This window comes from Capricornis sumatraensis, chromosome 13 (genome assembly GCF_032405125.1).
Source record: "Capricornis sumatraensis isolate serow.1 chromosome 13, serow.2, whole genome shotgun sequence".
NCBI classification, from domain to species: Eukaryota; Metazoa; Chordata; class Mammalia; order Artiodactyla; family Bovidae; genus Capricornis; species Capricornis sumatraensis.
In genome coordinates this window covers 73,116,302-73,140,184 of record NC_091081.1, presented here as the reverse complement: position 1 = coordinate 73,140,184, position 23,883 = coordinate 73,116,302, and the positions used below count along the sequence as shown (strand labels likewise).

Below are 23,883 nucleotides of genomic sequence, written 5' to 3'. Positions count from 1 at the left end.
TAGTTGTATACAACTACTATTTTTGCAATACATTTTATTCTTAAACCACACCTCATTAATTCCCTTTCATTCTACTCACCTTTGAAATACCTAGGGAACAACAAAAGAGACAGATTCAACTGAAGAAATTTATTTACTTTTTTTCTAGGTACATAGATGACATAATTATAGACAAGTTTTGATACATAGGAAAACCCTTCTGTCCACCTCTTTTTGCTAAATGAATCATCACAATAATTTTTTACAATTTTTAAAACAATACACAGCTTTCTTGGGCTGAAGCAATCGCAAGAACATATTGGTACTGGTATATTACAGCTACTTACAATGTTTAAGAACAGCAATGGAGAAAAATAAGTTATTTAAATATTGATTTCATATACAGAAAGTGCAATGTTGTTAGTTGTTATATAACTTGCTTGACAGTTTCTTGTTTATCAATTTAAAATCGAGATAACATGGACTCAGACTTTTTTTTTCTGAAAATAATACAGTACACACATGCAGCATTGACTTGGTGAACTGACTTCTTTTGCTGCAATTATGAAAGCAAACTTCGCTCTGTCAGGAACTAATTTTCAACAGACTACTTATTTCCAATTTCACCCATCCCTGGGTATAGGAAAAGAGAAAAGGGCCTCTGAGTAAGGCAAGGCCATGAACAATCTATCTACTTCTTGGTTATCTGGGAATGTAAGTAGTGGTTGGGGCTGGCTGCATTTCCTTATAGACAGCTTCAAAGAGAAAAATGACACACAACGGATGTGTAGCTACCTGAGCCAAACTGCCTCTCCAGGTCTCTCTTGTGCTTTCCTAAAACAACAGTGTTCACCCTTCCTAACATTCGGCACCAAGTGCAACGGATGAAAACCGGATATTGCTGAAGCCGGCCACCTGTCTTCCGGCATCCACAGGCGGCCGCAAACCATCTCAGTCAAATGTCACACACAAGCATTCAGGGTTTTCTAAGGTCAATTTAAAAGTTTAAAGCAAAAGAAGACCAAACAAATACTAAAAGTTTAAAAACAAAAGGATTTTAATAAAAAGCACAATGAAGTAAAAATCACCTCAAATCCCACAGACTAGGAAGCCCTTCCACTGAAAATGATTCATGGTCCCTGAATTTCACGTCTAGGCAAAGGCAATGATTTCCAAAGAAGAATGAAAAAAAAAAAAAAAATACGGTTTGGCATTCTTAAAAACTCATATTCAGAGAGCTCACTTTTCTGGCACCTCTATTACGTACGTAGAAATCTTACGGTGAAAATGAACTAACACCAGGAAATTCACGTACAATTTTCCCTTCTCCTTTGCTCCTATGTACCACCTGACTCTAGGACTTCCTGGTATGTGTGGTCTTTTAGCTCAGCTTCAACTCTGAGCAGGCTCTCTCACAAGTCACGATGAGGCACCAAAAACGTGGGGTGAGGAGCCCATCCCTTTTAGAGCATCCTCTCCTTCACACATGAAATCCCTTCCAATGACACAGTCACAGCAGAGCCTGCAGCCTCCTTACCCTTTACATGGAATGCCACATCCCACAGGAATGTCATAATGGGCTGAAGAGTTCAACAGAAATTTGGCCGCTTTAGCTTTGTCTTCTAGTTTGTTCCACAACTTCTTACATGGCATCTTATAGAAGGTGACTATTACTGAAGAAATATATATTATTCTTTAAAATGCATACCCAAAGCATGAAAAAAATATTACCTGAGAATGTCCTTTTCCTCAGAAATATGGATCCAGATCTATTTTAAAGCATATGGTAAAATGGCTTTGTAATTCATGAAAACACCTTTTTTCCCCGCTCTCCCCTAAGGGATATCATTTGTTTTAATGAGTAGATAAAATATTACAGAACTTTTAAATCACGACTCTAAACATTTCTACCAGAAATGATCATACCCAATGCTTAAAATAGGGCTCATGATAAGAATGTAAAAGAAAATAATTTTATAAGCAACTGGAAACAATTTCTGTCTGCTAGAAAATCAGACAATAGATTAAAAGAGAATGCTGAAATCAGTTCGAAAAGAACTGACAATATGCAACTATTTAATACATGGCCAATATAGTTTGTTTGGCTCCATAATGAACCTTTATTATGTTTAAGTGAATTACCTAAATAAGATGGAGAACAGTATTTTAACTATAAAACCAGGAAAAAAATCTTTTAAAATATCTTATAAACTATTTCCCTTTAAAGAACGTCTTCCTTAAATATTCAACTTACAATGACTTTTTGCAAAGGTAATCTGTTATCCGATGACCGAATTTTGGAATGGACATGGTCAAGATTCCAAGTCAACACTGCAGCACAATGACCAACATGGTAACAACACTAAACTGATTAAAATTAAAGATCATAACCTCAAACACACAAACATACTCTCACACATGATATCTTTGTGAATTTCAGCGAGCTTTTTACCAGATTTGTAGTTAGTTGAAAATCTGAAAGTCAACATGAATCCTGGCCTGATAAACACCCCTATAAAATAAGCCACGTTAGAGTGAGACAATTAGAAAAGCCCATTTCTGTTGGAAACATCCCACATACGTTAGATGGCAGTCTAAGCTGAGGATCTGGAACTACGGTTACAAGGTAGTGAACACTAGGTTAGATAACTGCTTAAAAGCTTACATTAAGGCAAATAAATGCTGATTTGCTAGAAAGCAATTATTAAAACGTCTCTTGTTTACCTAAAGGAGAATAGGGCTTTCTTTTTCCAGTGCAGCCAGATTTTCTTACTTTTGAACACATGAGCCTGATCAATAGTGTACAATCACTCCCAAGGCTGTTACTTTGGCCTGGCTAAAGCCTGTCTGGGCCTCAGCAACCCTGCAAGGTGACGGAAGAGTGCGGAGCATGCTGAGAAACGGGACAGGCAGCCTCTCCCCCTGCCCCCTGCCCCTGCCCAGCGCACCAAGACAGATTGTGGGCAAAGCATTTGTGGCAAATCGGCATCTTGGTTCTACTGTATCCTGAAAACAAAACTAAGTGCTTGTCTTTCCTTTGGGGGTCACAGAGAACCACACCAATTTCCTGGTGGGGGCTTTTCTGGAGAAGAGAAGGTCATCAGTCCTGTGCCAAGATTCCAAGTTCTGTTGGCAACACACTGGGCCTTTCTCCTGGGTCTGGTCTGCATGTCCAGCCAAGGAGGAATTGCATCAGCATCATGAGCACAGTGAACGGGTGGCTCTTGTCCAGGGAGGCCCATTTTGGGCCTGGCTACATGGCCTCGGGGCCTGGTGGCAGTTTGAAGAGTCTGGCTGCAGACACGAGCTTGCTTATGTGTCTCTCCTCTGTGATGCCAGCCTCCTGAAGGCAAGTGTGGGACAGAGAAGGCACTTGGCCCAGGGTGCTAAAGCCCGCCTCAGAGAGGGCACTGGCATACATGGGCAGACCAATGGAAACCAGCCAATCCGACACGGATGACACGTAGCCAGGAGAGAGGGGCTTCCTGCAGATTTCTGTGAGTCCACCACTTGGGATCTAGGGAAACAAAGAAAGCGATTTCATCAAGATTTGACCAGTGCCACTGGAGAGCTCTTTCTTCTCTGCCTAAGAGGAGAGCTAGGCAGAAATATTATATTTAACACTACACTATCAGAAAGGGATAATACCATGAGATGTCAAAGCATCAAGAATTCTTTCTTGGCTTCTCAAGGTGAAACAAATCCTCAAGAAAGTGTCTGAGGTCCCAGAAAGTACTTGGAATTAGATCTAACCGCAATTAAGTGTGGAAGTCTCCAAACCATCACCATTTATGTTTCTGGCTATTTTGTCTCATGGTGGTCACACTCTTCAATCAATGATTCCTATGGTGACTGAAGAACCAAACCTATGTGATAGTGTGAAAAAATAAGATACCCAGAAAAGCAATGATACTCATACGAAGTAGGTTTTCTTCTGTATTTTGAATCTACACTAACATCCAGAAAATTCATCATTTATTAAATTGTTAATTAAAATTAATCAATTATAAAGAATTAAAAATACAATAATAAATGTTGGCTAGGGCAGGGAAATGGACATTTATACTTGACTTCTGTGAAGGCCAAGTGAGATACCTCTCAGAAAGGCAATTTACCACCAAATGTGCAAATTCTTGAGATTTTCTGAAGTCTTAATGAAGCAAATCCTCTTGAAGGACTCTATCCTCAGAAATCAGTCAACAAAGTCTATAGAATTTATTAACCAGGACATTCTTCACTCAATTATTTAAAATAAATGTCTTAATAATATGGAATTGGCTGAACTAAGACACATCTACTAGAACACTTTGAAACATAAATAATATAGAATAATTTCAGTAACAAAGAAATAGGTTCACAATCTGATAACTGAAAACATTAAGGTTTCCAAACTGTACATGTACTATTATACACATGCAGAGAAATAACCAAATGGATTTTTTTTCACAGTTCTGGGATTATGGATAATTTTCATCTTTTTCTTTCTGAAACTGTATTTTTAAAACTCTGCAGGCTGACTACGTATTACTTTCCCCCAGGTGTCTCCCTTTGATATCTTATAAGGAACCCTGGGCTACTCTGGCTACCAGCATGCCCATCATGAAGCCCTATAACTGAATGGACTTCAGGAAGCTGGGTGAGGGGAGCCCTGAACCGTGGGCTGCTCACCGCCATGCGGTGCTGCTTCCGGAGCAGCTTGACACGGATCTGGTCCATGTTGGCGGCGACATCCCTTTCCGGCTGGTCTAAGTCTTCTGCGTATCTCTGCACCAGGGCCTCAGGAATTCCACAGCGGCCGTGCTGCGAGCAAGAACAGAAATCTCTTAGCAAGCACTGCGAGGATCTTTTTCTTTCTCCAAGAACAGCAAACATAAGGTAGGATAAGACATTTAGCTACTGGAAAGTAGGACCAACAGTTTTAATTTGAAGTGAATCTATTTTCTTTAATGTCAGGACAAATATTTTAGAGAGAATAGTTTACATCTTTATCTTTTAGGTAGTGATGAGCTCTGGAAATACATCTTGAAAGATGGTTAAAATAGAACACAATCACCCTCCATTGTGGGGTCTAAGGTCCTCACCTCACTCTATGTGATCATTTTGCAAAAGGTTACTGAAGGGCAAACTTGTGCTCTATAGCTCATCTACTGTTAGTCCCTCAGCTACAAAGAGTTACACTAGGCCAGCATTTACTATACAGTAAAATTTCCACTACTTTCCACTCAAAGGGGTTCATTCACTAAATATTAAGACGGCAGAGGAGGAGTATTTTATCATAAGGCATTCAGGGTCATAAGGCGCTTATAACAAAGACTCTCAGGAATGCATTAGAACAATTCATGCATTCCTAGGACTAACATACAACTGCATCTATTTTCATGTATTTGTCTTCAAAGTCATTTTGATATTGGTAGATGTACTCTGGGCTTTCCCGGTGGCTCAGAGGTAAGGATCCTCTTGCAATGCTGGAGACTCAGGTTCAATCCCTGGGTGGGGAAGATCCTCTGGAGGAGGAAATGGCAACCCACTCCAGTGTTCTTGCCAGGAAAATTCCATGGATAGAGGAGCTTGGCAGGCTATAGTCCACAGCGTCTCAAAAGAGCTGAAAAGGACTGAGTGACTGAGAATACACACAGTTCGACATGTTTGTTTGTGTTTTTCACAAATGAGAAATGAGTTTTCATTATAGTTCTCAATGTTTTTGGTACAATGGGGGTATTTTATATAATCTTTTATCCCCAGTTACCCATACAGATATCCTACAGTATAATTATTACATCTGAATGATGCTAAGTAGCGCTTCAGTCATGTCCAACTCTTTGCGACCCCATGGGACTGGGGCCCACCAGGCTCCTCTGTCCATGGGATTCTCTAGGTAAGAATACTGGAGTGGGTTGCCATTTCCTTCTCCAGAAGATCTTCCTGACCCAGGGGTCAAACCTGCATCTCTTTTATCTCCTGCACTGGCAGGTGGGTTCTTTACCTCTAGTGTCACCTGGGAAGCCCCATTTACATCTGAATCAGCCATGAAATTAAAAGATGCTTACTCCTTGGAAGGAAAGTTATGACCAACCCAGAGAGCATATTCAAAAGTAGAGACACTACTTTGCCAACAAAGGTCCGTCTAGTCAAGGCTATGGTTTTTTCAGCAGTCATGTATGGATGTGAGAGTTGGACTGTGAAGAAAGCTGAGCGCTGAAGAATTGATGCTTTTGAACTGGGGAGTTGGAGAAGATGCTTGAGAGTCCCTTGGACTGCAAGGAGATGCAACTAGTCCATTCTGAAGGAGATCAGCCCTGGGATTTCTTTGGAGGGAATGATGCTAAAGCTGAAACTCCAGTACCTGGGCCACCTCATGCAAAGAGTTGACTCATTGGAAAAGACTCTGATGCTGGGAGGGATTGGGGGCAGGAGGAGAAGGGGACGACAGAGGATGAGATGGCTGGATGGCATCAGGGACTCGATGGATGTGAGTCTGAGTGAGCTCCAGGAGTTGGTGATGGACAGGGAGGCCTGGTGTGCTGCAATTCATGGGGTCGCAAAGAGTCGGACATGACTGAGCGACTGAACTGAACTGAGGGCTCCACAGTTTTCAAAGTAGGTTTACATTGATCTTATTAACATTTGCTCCTATTAATACTTCTAAACGGTACTTGTGAAGGTTATTATTAATTCAATTTTACATCCAATGAAATGAAATGGGGATTTGTTAAAGTTTAAATACAAAGATGTTGAGTAACACATGGAAACTGGAGCTTTGTTTCAGGACCTGGTTCTAGTAATCACAGATAGTTCTCATTGCAAAGAACAGTTGGCCAAAATTAAATACAAACAAGTGAAAGAAGAGAAGGGAAAGAAAAAGAAATCCCCCAAGGCTGTGTTTGCATTTAATCTGGGCACTGTGCTCCCTGTTCATCTAAACACCCAGTGCAGGGTGACAAGGGCCCCATGCCCTGCCACTGTCTGCCACCAGCTGCCGTCGGGGGGGCAATATCATTGTTCCTGCCTGGAACCCCCAATTTACAGGGGTGGGGGGCCAGGGCCTCAGATACCTTATCAGAATAGGGCTCCTCGGTGAGGTCAATGCCTTCCGCCCGCAGCTTGTTCTCGGTGAGCATTTCCAGGTCCAGCCCGCGGGAGCAGGAGACCTTCCTGGCCAGCGCGGGCCCAAGCCGCACGCCGTGCTCCTGGAGGCTGGCGCTCTCAGGCAGCTCCGACAGCCAGGGTGGTGGCCTGGTGCTTGGCGGGCTGCCTGGCTCCGGCCCCGGGGGAGGCCTGGCCGCTGCCACCGCCGGGGGACAGTCGCTGGGGCCACCAGGGCTGCCCTTTTTAAGCGGCAGGCCGGGTGCGTCGGGGCTGGGGATGCCGGGGGGACCAGGAGGGACAGGATGCAGCCCGTTGGCGAGGCGCTCCCTGCTCTTCTTGGCGGGAACAGGCGGAGGCTGGACAGGAGGTTTGGCCTGCGTTCTGATCTCGGGGCCCCTCTGCTCAGCATCCATGCCTTCTTTGGTGCCCGGGGGGTGATGTGTTCCTTCGAAATCGAGTCCTTTCCTGTGACCCTCCAGAGGCGTCCGTGTTAAACTGGGTTTAACGGCAGGCAGTTGGGTGTCAAAGGTTTTGGGCAAACACGGAGGGGGGGATGTACCCCGTGAAAAGGGCCCCATCGGGCCATCCAGTTTCTTAGTAGTCGTTTTCTGAGGTTCAGAAAATCTCTTGCTTTGGGTCAGTAGCAATGCATTGTCAACAGCAGAATCTTGTTTGGGGCTTGGAACCTTTGTGACGGAGGGGGCTGTCTTTTGTGGCACTTCAGGTACAGTCTGAGGGGAGGGTTCTGTCACCTCGCCAGGCACACCTTTCTCAGGCTCTCCTTGAAGGTCGTCCAGGGAGTGGGACCGGGGCCAAGTCTCCACGGTCTGGGGGCCCTCCAGGGTCTCACAGCTCCGGCAGATGGAAACGGGGAGACTCCTTCGGTTTTTATTCAAATCAGTCACACGTGGGGGATCACAGCTCTTGGAGGCGAGAGGGGTGAGACCACCGCCCAGCCTCCCTTCCCCTCCCTGCTTCAAAGCATCCACTGACTTTGTCAAAGGCAAGGTTGGGTAGTTGCCCAGCTGGTTCCTGTTGAAAGACTTCAAGCTGGACTCGGTGGATTTCTTGGCAGAGAGGCCGGTTTTCCGAGTCTTGCCTACAAGGCAAGGAGATTTTTACAATCACATTTTAAAAAGCAAATCAGTCAAATTGATGTAAAAGGTGCGCTAACGTTATTGAAATCTCCAACTCCCATATCCCGTTGTGGAATTACACTAAGGACATAAAATCACCACTGGTGACGTAGAGCTACTGTGGTTCCATTTTTATTCTTTAGAAAGAATTCTTAGTCTTATTAAGGGACTCGGGGAAATGAAAGTTAATTGAGTTATGTGGAAAGAAAATATGCTGTGTCAGGCAATAATATAAATCTAGGCCTAATGTCTGTTCGCAGCTGCAGTCAGTGTGGAAGAAGGCATTATCCATATCCCACTAAGGAACCACACTGACGGATTTCTGATTAGAGTACAGTTTCCTAAGACCATGGTTGCAAAGGGGACAGGTTCTTTACGTAGGAGAATCTCCAAACTCTGGGATCAAAGGCCCCATAATCTGAGGTGGAACTGATGTAATAGTAACAGAAATTAAGTGTACAATAAATATAATGTGCTCGAATCACCCCCAAACCATCCCTCCCTCCATCCTCATCCATGGAAAAATTGTCTTCCACGAAACCGGTCCCTGGTGCCAAAAAAGGTAGGGGACCATTGCTTTAAATGGTATCCTCCCCAGGTTCACTGGTGACCACTGAACCCTCAAAATGTCATTCAAGCCCGCATTGCTTTGTGTTTTGTTCAAGCGTGTAGAATAAATGTATCCTGCAAACCGTCAGCCAATCCTGGTAACAATGAGTAAACAAGCTTAGGTAAGTCTACTGCCAGTGAGCCTTTAAGATACCAATACGGTTCTAATAGCAAGTGAAGCGACAGACCTCATTAAAGTAAACTAACTGTCAGGCTGATAACTAAACTTATCAACCAGCCACAGTCTACTTACTTAACAATCGCTGACTGATACTAACTGCTTCCGCTGCTTGATGAACAGAGCTGCCCGCTGCGTAACACCGAGTAACTGTAACACCGAGTGCATCTGATTCCCGTCCACTTAGGACTCCCTTTCTGTTTGAGACAAGTGAGCCATCTGGAATTTCCTATGGACTACCTCTGGGCTGTTAGGACAGGGAAACAATGAACAAGACTCACGGCCCTCAGATGGTCCTCTCCCTTGATATCGCTCTGTCCTTCGGTCATGCAGCTGAGGCATTTAAGACACCGCTCGCTGCTCGTGTGGCCCTGATGGATGGTCTACCTGGTAAATTGTTTTCCTTATGGACCTAATAGTTCCCAACACTCAAATGTTGGTTTTTATTGCGAAAAGGAAAGGAGATAGGAGACACACAATTTCGGTTTTATGGTTGCAGGTATTTTAGAAGGAATTTATTCGCCTCACACCGCAGTCAGCAGAGGCTAACTGGAAAGGAGAACGGTGAAGAGGTCAGAAAGGAAAAGATTACCACGGTGTTCATAATGGTAAGAGAATTGTCTTTCCTCAGAACAGTGTACTTTTGAAATCAGTGATTTTCAAAGCAGGAGGATCCTTTGTAATGAAGCTTCATTCATAAAACAGAGCAAAGTTGAAGTGTGGAGGTCGCTCAAGGCTGAGGCCCAGCCCCTCTACTGTGGCCACCATCACTCACCCCACCAAGTGCCCCCTCCAGGCCTCTGGGGCTTGCAGGATCCCAAAGATCATAGATAAAAACCAGAGCTTCAAGCAGCATGAGCTCCCGAATCAGAAGTTACAAACTGCACAAGAGGCACTGCTGCTGTAAACCCGCTGTTTACTTCTCCACTCAACGAAAATACTTTCCTAGTAAAACCAGAGCAAAGTCGTGCAGCTTGGTTTCATGTGTGAAAAAGCAAAGGTTGGGAGAGGTACCATATCCTTAACTATTTTGTGGAGAAAGCAGAAAAGTTTGGGCGGAAAATGTCAAAATCTAGTTTGAAAACATCTTCCTTTTAAAGTGCTTTTAGTTGATTTGAATTGTGGACTTCTTGCCATTTCCTATGCACACTGTATACTTCTACTCAGCGTTTCAAAGTGAAATTGATGGTTGATCCCATTGGTCCAAAACCTGTTTACTGAATGTCTTTTCATTAAACTATGAAATGCATTAAACTATGGAAGATATAAGTAAACCACTGATTCAAACTGAGTCCATCATTTGTAGTGGGTATGGGACCTACTCTGCGAACTAAAAATACATATTCTCCAATAACTTTCAAAAACTAGACCATGAGGAGGGCTGGCCCAACGTGTGAAGTTTTGGGCACCATAACTCTGAGTCCCTAGTCATGCATGCTCTCTGAGTGGGAAGGAAGTACCATATCAGATGTGGGTAATTATACTCTTTCTGTCTAGCTGGTCCGAAGTTTTGAGATTTTTTTTGTCTAATGAAAATGTAATACTTATGATTTAATCATGTACCCTTCATTTAGAGATCTAGCTTTCAAAACAATGAAGCAATATTTGAATAAAGTCAGACTTTTCACATTATTTTAATATGAATTTAGATATTTTCCTACTGAAATGATGACATACTGCTGCCATGATGTATCTGTTTATGGAAGGAGTCATTCTGCTACTGCGGTCCCGATCTGAATGTTCAGGGCCAGCCCTGCTTAGGTTTACTGTCTATTTAAGAAGAAAAACTGAGGTGATGGATGATAATGATCTGAAGAAACCAAACTTTCATGCCCTAGTTTTATAACAATGTTCTCAGTGGGGCTTCTCGAAATTCTCATATTGAAATGAGAGACTCATGAACAAGAGTCCTAAGCCCTAGGATATTTCTGCTCCTCAGACCAAATAAGCAAACAAATAGGCAGAGATCTTTTATGGAATATGTTGCCTTTTTCCCTGTTCCCGAAATAGGTCAACCTTCTTTCATCCAATCCATGATTTGTGAAGGTACTTATGATAACATACACAAACTATATATATAACATATACAAACAAATCCCTTCTGGCTTGAAGTTCAACTAAGCCCAGATACCTCTGGCTGATGTATGACGACATTAAGTAGTTAAGAGTTTGGACTTGAAAATGCTTATGGTATTGGAAAATCAGGTCTAAAATACTGTTTATCATTCGGACTTCCCTGGCAGTTCAGTGGTTAAAACGCTGTCTTCCAATGCACAGGGCTCAGGTTCCATTATTTGTCGGGGAACTAAGATCCCACATGCTATATGGTGTGGCAAAACAAACAAAAAAAACTGTCTATCATTGACTGCAAGACCATTAGGAGCCAGAGCGGTGCCAAGAGGAAGAGAACAAGAGCTTCGGTTATTGTTCAGTTTCTCTTTAGCATCTTCACTTATAAGATATGCACTGCAGGATTTGAGTGATAATTAGCAAATTGCATACATATGCACCTAACCGACTGCTCATTCATAATCAGTGTTTACAAAATACTAGGTATTTTTGATATATTATTACTTTTAAGTCTTAGAACAAGCTATAAAAGAGAAACTCATATTACCGATTTTAGAGGTAAGAGCAAGGGATGGTTGGAGAGGTAATTTGACCCAAGTCTTTGGCTAGGCACTCCAGCTCTCCCCACTCTAAACCCCCTTAACTTTTTTCACGGTCCAGAGGTGGAAGGAGGGCTAATCTCCGAGAGCTGCAAGACAATGGGAAGTTTGGGGGCCCTTTCTCTAACACATACGTTTAAGCTCTTTCCAGTTAGGTGCTGCTGCAGGATGGAAGAGTAACTAATGAAAAGATCTCTCTACTCATCTCTCAGCATCATCCATTCCCCAGATTCTTGAGAGATTTTCCTCCCACCTAAGGATCTGAATCAAGCACCAGTCAGTTGCCCTGGAAAAGCTCCACTCCCTATTTGTAGTTTTCTCAAAAGCAATGGCTCAGGCTGCGGAAGAAAGACAGTCATTAGCCAAAGCACAGACACCAAGAAAGGGCCCAGAAGGCTTGCGTATAACCATGCAGCTGTGATTATCTGTGCTAGAGTACCATTTTCCAAATTCTCACTGCTTTCATAGCATCCTGAGTCTCGTGGAGAGCATCCGCTCAAGCCCTGGCTGTCAACAAGCAGCTTCTCCTGGGATCCGGACTGGTCGCTGTTACCTAGAGAAGATAAACACATGGCGTGGGATTGTAAGGGGAATGAAAAAAAAACACAGCAGTTTTCAAATCCATCGCATCCCAATTTTATCCTCAGTTCTCACCATACATTTTTGAAGACTTAGATTCTGGACGGAAACAAAATTAAATGAGTGAGATCAGGACATTTTTCTTTTCAAATCAAGTATCATGGGAAGCTAAGGCTGGAAAGAGAGCACAGAGGTGAAATACATCAATGCCTTCTAAGTCACTCGAAGGATAACTGGCCTCAGGTCAACCAGGGAGAGAAGAAATTCAGAGCATCATATCAAAAGTGGGGGAAAAGCAACCACAGTCCTTTCTGAGGGCTGATACCACCAAGCAGGAGCAGAGAGTGAATAAATGGGCTTTTCACAAGGAGGAATTAGGCTGTATGCTTTGAAGAGATCTAGAAGATTTGTGCTTCAAATAAGTTCCCACCTTTCCAAGTTTGGGAGCTGATATAAAAGTGAGCGTCAGACCTCCCTGGTATTATAGTAGAGTAAGAATCTGCCTGCCACTTCAGGAGACATGGGTTCGATCCCTGGCCTGGGAGGATCCCACATGTTGTGTAGCAACTAAGCCCCTGCCCCACAACTACTAAAGCCCGCATGCCTAGAACCCGTGCTCCGCAACAGCTGAAGCCACCACAATGAGAAGCTTCTCACAAAGGGAGCAAGGCTGCCATAAAGGGGACACAAACCCCTAAACCCATGAGGAGTGAGTGAGTGAAGTCGCTCAGTCATGTCCGACTCTTTGCGATCCCATGGAGTATAGCCTACCAGGTTCCTCCATCCATGGAATTTTCCAAGCAAGAGTACTGGAATGGGTTGCCATTTCCTTCTTCAGAGGATCTTCCCATCCCAGCGATCGAACCCAGGTCTCCCACATTTCAGGCAGACACTTTTACCGTTTGAGCCACCAGGGAGATTAACCCATGAGGGGCCAGGGGCAAATCCTTTTGCTGCGAATAGGTTGGAGGGTTCTTCCTCCTTTTTCCTTTTCCCTTTGTCTTGGGTTAGCATTTCTATTTCTGCACACAAAAGGTATGACAGGAAAAGCTGAAAACACCCTCCAGAATACCCTTAAGGTGGGTGCCGGAAGGCCGGACGTCCTCATCCTAAGGAATCCTCCTAGAGAGAAGCATCAGATGCTTTCTGCTGAAAGTCAGCCTACAGAAAATCACATGGGAAGTCACGTGGGCCTTCATCACCCAAGCCGTGCAGCTCTGCACATTCTATAAACGGCACAGCTGACCTTATGCAGGTTCAAGGTTACAGGGAGACCATCTTTCAATCATAAGGCGGACCAAATGCTTGGTCGATAAACAGGAAACAAAACATTTTCTACATAAAATAAGTAGTTGATGATGAATGGCTTTATTTTTCTCTTCACTTCCCCATCTCCATCTCTCTCTCTCTCTCACACACACACACACAACCAGAAATCTGATGTCTCTTCTCATCATTAAAAAAAAGTTGTGGGAAGACTGAGGGCTGCCAGATAAACACCAGCGGTTCCTACTGTCCACTGACCTCTTCCTGTTTGTATTTCTCACAAGGAAAGCACTTTATAACAGAAATCTTGGCAGATAAGCCCTTGAATTAGAGCACCAAAATAAAAAATGCTATTTTAAAAGTGATTAATGTAAAATTAACTAATTGGTAGCACAAGAGCAAACCCTTTCCCTTCCTCCACACTGAAACTGGAACATCTAGCGTGGTGTCCTCATTGTATGGATGAGTCTGTGGATTTGGAATAGCCTCTGTTCTAGCCTAGCATGTTATTTAGGAAAATGATACTTGTAAAATGAGGGCTTTGAGCTATCAGTTACAACCTAGGAAGAGGAATCAATGCAGTTTGTCCCTGGTGAGATAGGTCAGTGCATTGCAGCGGCCAAAACAGACTCCAAAGTGCTGACCAATGGGAATAAAACAGAAAAGTTGTCCCCATCATTGCAGGAAAATGAGGACTGTGCCTGCAACTTTGGGGATGCCAGCCTACCACACAGCGGCATAATAACCTGAAGTTATTATGGGGAGTGAAGGGGTCCTTTGTAGTGCCTGAAAATGGCAAATCAGTTTATAAAATCAGGAGACATATGTCAAGGAGATAGAGCCACTTTCTTCATTCTCAAGGAGATAGAGCCACTTTCTTCCTGAAGGATCCAATCAGCAGCTACTTGCAGGAATCTCACTATCAAATTTAGCAAAATTCCTTAAAACTAAAAGCCAGTGTTTCCCAGGCAGGTTGTCCTTCCTTAGGGAGAATGAAGGGGAGGGGTATCTCTTACATGGACTGCAAACCAAGGCCTTTTCCTCTCCCCACACTCACTAACATTAATGCCAAGGCACAAAGGAAGAAAAAAGTGAGCTAGACTCATGAACATTCTCACAGTCAAGTGAGAATGAAGCACTGGGCTTGGGGCTAAAATTTGGACACGACCTGAATTTGGACTAAAGCTTTCCTCCATCTCATCACACACACACACACACACACACACACACACGAAGGAAAAACATGCTAAGACATTGATGAGACATCCAAACATCAAAAGGTACTTATGCCGTGAGGACATGTGCCATTTTTCTGGAGTGTAGTTCTCTTGGGAAAAGAATGGGATTGTTGGATAGCAGGCCTTCCAATGGCCTTGCAAATTATGTCTTTAAAAAGTAAGGATTGAAGTACAACAAAATGTTAACTTTAGTTGGATTTAGGCAGTGGATATCGGAGAAGGCAATGGCACCCCACTCCAATACTGCTGCCTGGGAAATCCCATGGATGGAGGAGCCTGGTGGGCTGCAGTCCATGGGGTTGCAAAGAGTCGGATACGACTGAGCAACTTCACTTTCACTTTTCACTTTCATGCATTGGAGAAGGAAATGGCAACCCACTCCAGTGTTCTTGCCTGGAGAATCCCAGGGACGGGGGAGCCTGGTGGGCTGCCGTCTATGGGGTCGCACAGAGTTGGACACGACTGAAGGACTTAGCAGCAGCAGCAGGCAGTGGATATGTGGATTTGTTTTATTTTTCTCTGTGCTTTCCCGCCTATTTGACATAATTCCTGATTACAATTCTTATGAAAATGATTTTCTTAAAAGACAGCTTTCATTTGGCAGATCAAGGAGAATGGGTTTGGGATCAGTGGAAGGAATTGCTCTGGCACAATGAGAGTCTTTCCTGAATGGAGGAACCCTGTGGGAAGGCTGGCATTCCCCGTGCACAGATGCAGTGAGAGAAGCTGGACCCTCCTGACTGCCAAGCAATGATGCAGGTGTGTCTCTTGCTTCTGAGGGAGCTGAGCTGGAAGATGAGTGAGACATCTCAGATCTCAGCAGATCTCCGGATCTGTCAACTCTAACAGAAACTGATGTGTTCCTCTAAGTTATCAGTTACTTAGCGTACTTCTAAAATACAACAAATTTAGAATTGCTAAGTGTAGAATCTTCTCATCCTAGGATAATCCTGGATCCAGGCTCTCGGTGCTCACTGGCACCCTTGAGTCCTCTAACGCCTTTATTTTAGAACCACTAAAAAGAAGTACCACATTATATATAAACGATGTTCTAAACAGTGGCACAGCACTGATTCAAAATGAGATTTATGAAGAAGCAGTGAGGCTTCCTTAGACAGCTGGGTGGGCATCATGACAGGCAAAGATCCCCTTACCTATAACATATCCCTGGGGCGGATCTCAGGACATGATCGCAGGAAGGACAAGGAGCCCCAGCCCTTGAGACAGATCCTGCCTTATGTACTCAGAACTCAGCTTTGCTCCTTCTATGTTTGAGTGCTAGAGGAAACATAACTGATGGGGTTTATCAACCAGCTGTTCTCAGGGGCTGAGGAAGAGCAAATGAACTATTTTATAGAGCAGATGTGGTCCAGGAGACTAGATAATTAAACATTAATTGATATTAATTGATATTAATATAGCTGGTCAGCCTCACCAGGCACTGGGCCAGGCTCTGACACAACCTGGTCACAGGGCAACCCCTCACCCATGGTGTCTCCTGGGAAACTCCAATCCTAAAGAGACCCGGTTATAAATTGATATTAACTACGGAACACAATTCCCTCCAAATCTATCCCCGAAGGCAGTGTGTTTATCTAGGGTTCAGACACCTATCTGACAGTGTGTCATCAGTTAATTTAGAGGGACAACCTATTAATCAGAAGTGAATTTAACTGTACTGAGACACTTACTTCTGTGTCTCTTGAGCCTGGTACATTCAGTAATGCACAATTTTTTTTTTCCACCATTAACCATGGGTTTGGTGTGTCTTTTAGCAATGGAAATGCTATTAGCTACTGATATCCCTGAAGCAGAGCACACGAAAGAAAATACATTTGAATTCAATCACTGGAAAGGATGCTTCCCCCTTCATGATGAATAATCTCAGGAATATTTTTGATGTCAGAGTGAAGAATAAAGCACGAGATAAGACCGGGTTAATGGAGCAAAGGATACAGTGTATTCAAATAGACTACATAAAAGCTGTGAGCTCACTGAATTCTGTTCAGGGACTGTAAAAATGAGCTATCATTTTGGCTGAGAAATCGCAATATGGAATTCTCTGCTCTACATATTCACTGGAGATGATTCCCTGCTTCTTTAATGCAAGCTGATGAATTTCATTTATTCATTAACTAATTCATTCAATCAGAAAACAACTCCTCATGTGCTTTGAGAAGTAATTAACCCTTGGCAAGACAGGATACCCCAAGTTTGTCAGTCACTTTTGTACCTGGATATCTTAATGACCTCCTAAAGGCTGTATATCCCACCAGCCCCCAAGGTGGTGTGAACTATGTCTTAAGTCCAAAAAAAGAAAAATACAATTCAATTCTCAGTGAAAAAGTACTGGGTAGTAAGGTTTTCTTTTGCTCCTGCATTGGCATTGGGAATCGATGTCTTTGGGCTGTTTGACATAATACAAAATTGACCTTGGCTTTGGAAAGAGTAGGGCTTCCCTGGTGGATCAGATGGTCAGGAATGAGCCTGCAATGCAGGAGACCCTGGATTCAACCCCTGGGTCAGGAAGATCCCCTGCAGAAGAAAATGGCAACCCACTCCAGTATTCTTGCCTGGAACATTCCACAGACAGAAGAGCCTGGTGGGCTACAGGCTATGGGATAACAGAGAGTTGGACACGACTCAGTGACCAACACATTTTTCAAAGAGCAAGATCAAATGAGGGACTCCGGGGATCTAAGCACATATTAGCAGCTTATGGGATGCCTCCTGGTGACCTGAGAATGTGATGGATCTCACTGAACACATCTGAGCTATGAGGGACTTACTGTCATACTCCTGTAACAGCTCCACTGCTGTCAAAAGAACAGCTCTGTGCTCTGGGTCCCTGATATTTAACTCGTCCAAGTCCTCCTCCTCTAGGAGCTTAAAGGTGTCCAGATCTTCATAGCCATTGAACAAGAAAGTGGGCATGTGCTCCTGGGAGGGAAATAAGACAGAAGAGAGTCAGCAGCTCAGCCACATGGTCCACGACCAACAACCATCCTCAAACCCCTCAACTCTTTTTCCATAGCCACTTTTATGCTCATTCAAAAATTAATAAGTATCTTTCTAACAGTCTGTACCCCCCAGTTCTACAGCTCAGTGGGCAAGCGGGGCACTTCACTAACCTTGGATTAAGAAAGTGTACACTGAAACCTGAGGTGGACTCCACTGGCCTGCATTTTAATTGTGCCCTTGCTGTGAGCTGATGCCTGCAATACCACCCAGCGTGTGGTAGAGGAGACACTTCTTTCATCTGGAGCCACAGAAACCTAGCTCAGAGAGACCTGTGACTTCCCCAGGAGCAAGATAGCTTTGCAAGGAGGAAACAGGTCATACCATGTAGACCCACCCTACTAGATGCTGGGGGTAATGGTGGTGGTGGTGGGGGGGGGGGGGGGCAGGGAGAATCCTCAAGACCTCTGTGAGGCCAATCAGGATGCCAGGAACCTGTGCTTACTGCCTTTCCTGGTGGTGGCTTGAAGCTCACAGCTCTTTGAAAGTTGCTCTTTGGACTAGGAGGAAATTTCAACCCGGAGTTTACTCTATCACCCTCAAGGGAAGTAAAGGATAGTGTTACGGTGCTGGTAATACTAATTCTATAGGATAATGGTACTCATCATGGCCATGGGACGACACAGATCCCCCCACCCTTCCCTGAAGGTGCCCTTGCTTGCTTAGTTTAAGAGAAAGTAATGTGGGATCGGGTGGGGCCAGAACAGGACGGAACTGACTTTGAGGTTGATCCGATCCAGGAGGTCCTCCACCGACTTAGGCTGGGGGGGTCTCCCTTTCCTCCTCCTCCTGGTGGCACGCTTGGGCTTCTCCTCTTCCTCGTTGAGCACGTCCACGTAGATGAATTTGAACGTGCCCACCTTGTTGTTCAGCAGGCCCATCCAGGTGCCCATGGGGGGTTTGCTGATTATATCAATGATGTCTCCTTTCTGTGGCCCAGGGAAGAAGGATCTTTCCATTAGGTACATTTCCAAGCATGAACCATCAATCCATCAGAAGTGTCAATCATGCGATGTGAAGACACTATGAAGACTAGAATCAGGGCTCCACGAGTCACCTGATGTGATTGGGAGTATGGCAGAGACCACAGAGAGAACTCCTGATTGTGTAGGATCCCGCGGAGGCCTGAGATCCCATCCCCTCAGGGCTCACGGCTGGGTGGGCACCTGGCTCTCTGAAGGCCTTGCCCTCACCCAGAGAGCTCCTACTTCTTGGAGAAAAAATTCCCACCAATCAGAGGTCAGTGGTAACCCCTGCTCTATACTCGCTTCATACATTTTGTGAAATCCCATCTGCTCCGTAAGGATGTCACCGATCACATCAATGAAGTCAGTCATGTCTTTTCAGTTGGCAAAAGCACTGAGACTGGAAGGTGAAAGGCAGTGGGAATTCTAGAGGGAAGCTGGGGTCAGAGGACAGGGCCAGCGTGGTGATAAGACAGAATTAACACAAGGCCTGCCTCTATCCCCAAAGGCTGGCTGGTTCTCTGGTTTATCACTGCAGAAGAGACCAGTTTATCAAAGGAGCAGCAGATACGTTGATCAGTCTGCACCGCAAGAGCTCAGCATTTAACACAAAGGAGAAGAGAATGGCTCCTAAAGCCACAAGGCACCCGAGGTGACTGCTCTGAGGTCAAGTAAACACACACCTTGAGCTTGAGCGAGTCTGTGTCGTAGGGGCTGGGTGTGAAGTCGGTGTGCACCCTGGCGCGCCCACAGAACGGGCCCCGGTATGGGGGCTCCTCGTCATCACCATCTTCCGACTTGACACTCTCCCTATTGCTGGTCGAGGAATCGGTGGTGCTCACTGTCTGACCACCTGTAGGGAACACACGCAGAACTTGGGTCAATGCAAATTTCCTGCACAGCAAAGCTGGCAACTCTGAAGCTATCACAGACTAGGAAGGTAAGGGCCAGAGGAAGGCAGTCATGAGCCTGACCTGAGCAGAGGCCAGGGGACGATCTGAGTTTTCTGAGTGTTCTCCCTAATCAAGCCCCTAAATGGACAGGGGACTCCAGCACATTATCTTTATGACCAGGGAAGCCAGGTGACATGGAAACTGTCTGAGGAGGACACCAGCCTTAACCTTCATAACCTCCCATTCGTCAGGCATACTGTCTTTACCGCGTTTTACAGATGAGGAAGCTCAAACAGGTCAAGTAACTTGCCCAAAGCCAAATTCTTGTAAGTTGTGGGTTTAAACTTGGCCTCTTCCCCCATGGTGCTCAGCCAACACCACCACTGGGTTAGGAGTGGTTGAACAGTGTGTGTTTCAGGGACACTTGTCATTCTCCTCTCATCTTTTTTTTTTTCCCCTGGTTCTTAGTTGACTAAAACTAAGATTACTAATAAAGTTTTCATCAACATTTTCTATTCATAAAAGTTAAGAAGACATTAGCTTTCTTTGTGAAATCAGAAAATTATCGGTAAGTCCCACTGCACCAAATGCATCAGGGGAAAATAATGTCACGTTATTGAGTTGAATTCTGCACTAAAACATTTTTTTGATTAAAGATTGCCAATTGGAGAGAAGCATTTGTCTTCTCTTTTACTAAACCCCCACTAACATGCTAATAAAGGAATTGGATTTACCATGACAACATGCAGAGGGCAATGCACTGAGGAGAGATTTCTACCAAATTCTCTAAGACGAAAAAGTGGTCAGAAGATCGCTGGTTGCTATTGCAGGTGGAGGGTGTGCCCAGAGGTCAGCAAAGCAACGTGTGCACTGCAGAACCCTGGTCATCTCCCCTTATTCTGCTGGTCATTGTTATCAGTGTTTCCCCTTGACTTCCTCCCTTCAGTCTCCATATCTTTCGCTAACATGCTTTTCTCTCTCCCCTCCAGCCAAAATCATTACCCTCTTGTTTATGCTACTGCTAGACATCGGCTCCTAAACGACTAGGACTCTAGGGCCAGGTATTTTCCAGGTCTGTCTTCATAACAGCACCCTAAGGGTAAGAACTCGGTCTTATTTATCTTTAAACTGCCTGAACCTGACACTCAGCAAAAGTCTGGCTTAGACGCCAAGGAAATCATCTATGATTGCAAACTGGACGCACTCATCGAGCTTTGACCGCTCAGAGAACTCCGCAGACTCTCCACAGAACCTCCGGCTTTGAGCTTGGGCTTGTCCACGTGTTCACTGTCAGGCTGAGAGGACGGAGGGGAGCCCGGCATCCCATCAAGGCCTGAATCCTGAAAGGAGTTTCGACAAAATCACATTTCGTCAGAGGGGGTGTGTATCTTTTTGTAATACACAGCTGTTTAGCAACGAAATCAATCGAATTCATCTTTATACTCATGTCTGATGCTTTACCCAAAATACACCTTCTTTTTAATCTATATCCTGCTTCATCTTCAAGTTGTAGCTCACATAACTATTAATTAAGCACTCAAAATGTGTTTTTCATGCCCTAACAGATGTTCTTGAAAAAAAAATCTCTCTACCTTGGAGACAAAACATTTTGTTAAAGCCTTAGAGACTCTTTGCATACTCCCTAGTTCAGTAATAAAGTGTTAGCAGCGCAGTCATGTCCAACTCTTTGCAACCCCATGTACTGCAGCCCACCAGGCTCTTCTGTCCATGGAATTCTCCAGGCAAGAATGCTGGAGTGGGTAGCCATTCCCTTCTCTACGGGATCTTCTCAACCCAGGGATAGAACCTGGGTCTCCCACATTGCAGGCTTATTTTTTACCATCTGGGCCACAGAGCTGGACCTGAAACGTAGATCAAATACTAGTGTGATGTAGTTTCCAGAAGTGCTATCAGAAAATATTTTATCTATTTGAAGGGAAATTTCTACATTAAAAAAAAGTGTATTCCTTGTTTTTGTTTTTAAAAATAGAGATCAGATTTTTATATTTCTGTTTACACAAATTATTGAAATTGGCTAATAAAATACCCACTTAGGACCCAGATACACAGTTGACCCTTGCACAACACAGGGGTTAGGGGTACAGTTGGCTCTCTTTATCTATAGTTCCACATTTGTGGATTCAGACAACCACAGGTTGTATGTATAGTGATAGTGTTTACTACTGAAAAAAATCCACCCACGAGCTGACCTGTGCAGTTCAAACCTGTTTTGTTCAAAGGTCAGCTGTACCTCAAACATACCATTTTTCTATCTATAATACAGTTTCCATAAGTCACCCTACGAGTTTAGCTTCATTGACTTCTTTTAGTTTGTTGTTAGTAAAAAGCTGTCAAGCCTCTTTCAGATCTGAATACAGACAGAAGTGACTCAGCAGAACTTCTCACTTTTGGGGTGGCTCGGTATCCATTAATTTGGCAGGCCCTCATCTGCACGTGTAACTGTAACATGCTTATTTGATTTGAAGTGCTATATAGACAGACACTGTCACATTTTTAAAAGTCTGCAGTCAGAATGGTCTACTTGCCCAAACAGAACAGTCTCTGTCATACTACACAGCCACTTGAGCACAAAACCATCTAAACGAAACCTGTTATTTGCATAGTGCCGAATCATCAGAAGGGCTCTGAGAGATTCTGCGGGGCCCTGCAAACTTTTAAGGACAATCAAAAGGGCAGCTTCTGATCCAAAACATACTTCTGCTTTCCATTTAAGAAATGAGAGCAAACAACCTCAGCAATAATAATAAAGAGAGGTGCATTATTAGGAAGTTACTGAAGCTGCAAAGGATGAATTCCTGAGGAGGTTGGTTTTCATTTCTCTTTTCTGAATCATAAAATAAACCACCTATCCAATTAAAATCTTCTAAAAATTCTTCTGGAAAAAAAATCTCACAGTTTGAAAAACAGCAATATGAAATATACATCTCTGATAGTGTACGTTCATAAGGCTCTCAAAAATTATTAATTCATTCATCACATTTATTGAATACCACAGGCACTATTTCAGATGCTGGGCATATAGCAGGAACAGAGCAGACAAAAATCCTTACCAGAAGAGTTGATATATTTACTAAAAAGATTTTTTTTAAGCCTTACAATGTTAATTTCCTTTCTCCAAGAAGCACTATAATGGTTCCTTCTTTTTTTGCTTATGTGAAATGACTGTTCTAAATAAACAGGAAAATAAAAATACAAGGCATCTATATAGCAGTAAAATTACAGAGAAATGCTCAAAATTACATGAAAGCTATACGGTAATGATCCACAAAGCAAAAAAAAAAACAAAAAAAAAACCCAGGAATATGTTTACAAGAGCTTTTAGTAGATATTTCAATCTGGGGGGAAAAAAATCAACTAAATAATAAGTGCTTTAAATCCATGCTTTCATTGGCATGTAGTCTGTCTCATAGAAGCATCTGCAGTCTGCCTCGTTGCTGGGTAGAAATATAGACTTTCTATCACTCCCACATCCATAGGGACAAGAAAGGAAAAGAATAAGGGTAACATTCAGGGAGTTTGGAGGAAGCCAGACATCCCCTGTAGGTATAACAAGCCACAGGGTCTCAACCTGGGCACTCTGGTTGCAGAGGCCTGTCCTGTGCATTGTAAGATGCATCCTCAACACCACTCCATCCTAACCCATTGTAAGTATCAAAACTGTCCCCAGCCGATGCCCTGGGCTTGGTGGGGGGAGCAAAATCACCACCCCACCCCCAATACCCCATGAGAACCACTGTAATAAACAGAAGATGCACAGGCTTTGTTTGAAGCCCAGTGCAGGAGGCTGGGCTAGCTGGTGCTGAGTGATTCAGACATGGATTTTAGCTCACCATGTCCACTAGAGGGCAGCAGCTGAGCAAAAAATGTCTGTTTCATTTTGTAGCTAAAGCGGCATTACCTAGGTATTTCAAGTTAAGACAACCAGCTCACACAGGGGGACTTCAACAGACTAGAGAAAGAACACTATAAAGGTGTCAGAGGAGAGTGTTTTGAAATTTTAATGGTCAGAATTATCTCAGGCCCAGCTTTCCAAGTGTCTTTATTCCTTCCATCCATAAAAAGAAGGTCATGTTCCTAGTGATGAAATTATAGAGCTGGGGGAGGAGGCGTTGTCAATTCTTTGATATCTTAATGTTTCCAGATAAAGCTATTTAGTGAACACAAACACCCCTGCAGAAACACGATTATTATGTAAGTCCTGCAGCTAGGAAACACTTTCTCAGTTTATTTCTCAGACTTGCTATGT

General features: G+C 43.8%; 1 protein-coding gene across 3 annotated transcripts in view; it reads right to left on the bottom strand.

Moving 5' to 3' along the window:
* Positions 1 to 209: 209 nt before the first annotated feature.
* Positions 210 to 23,883, bottom strand: part of SASH1 (SAM and SH3 domain containing 1) — a 193,914-nt gene continuing 170,240 nt past the window's right edge. For all 3 annotated transcript variants that reach the window (XM_068985545.1, XM_068985547.1, XM_068985548.1), the window contains 8 exons: positions 20,821 to 20,956; positions 19,407 to 19,576; positions 18,478 to 18,687; positions 17,530 to 17,680; positions 12,097 to 12,210; positions 7,032 to 8,164; positions 4,648 to 4,779; positions 210 to 3,496 (listed from right to left, as the gene is read on the bottom strand). In XM_068985545.1, the coding sequence (XP_068841646.1) occupies positions 3,233 to 3,496; positions 4,648 to 4,779; positions 7,032 to 8,164; positions 12,097 to 12,210; positions 17,530 to 17,680; positions 18,478 to 18,687; positions 19,407 to 19,576; positions 20,821 to 20,956 (2,310 nt within the window). In that variant the 3' untranslated portion in view covers positions 210 to 3,232. The remainder of the gene's footprint in view (positions 3,497 to 4,647; positions 4,780 to 7,031; positions 8,165 to 12,096; positions 12,211 to 17,529; positions 17,681 to 18,477; positions 18,688 to 19,406; positions 19,577 to 20,820; positions 20,957 to 23,883) is intronic.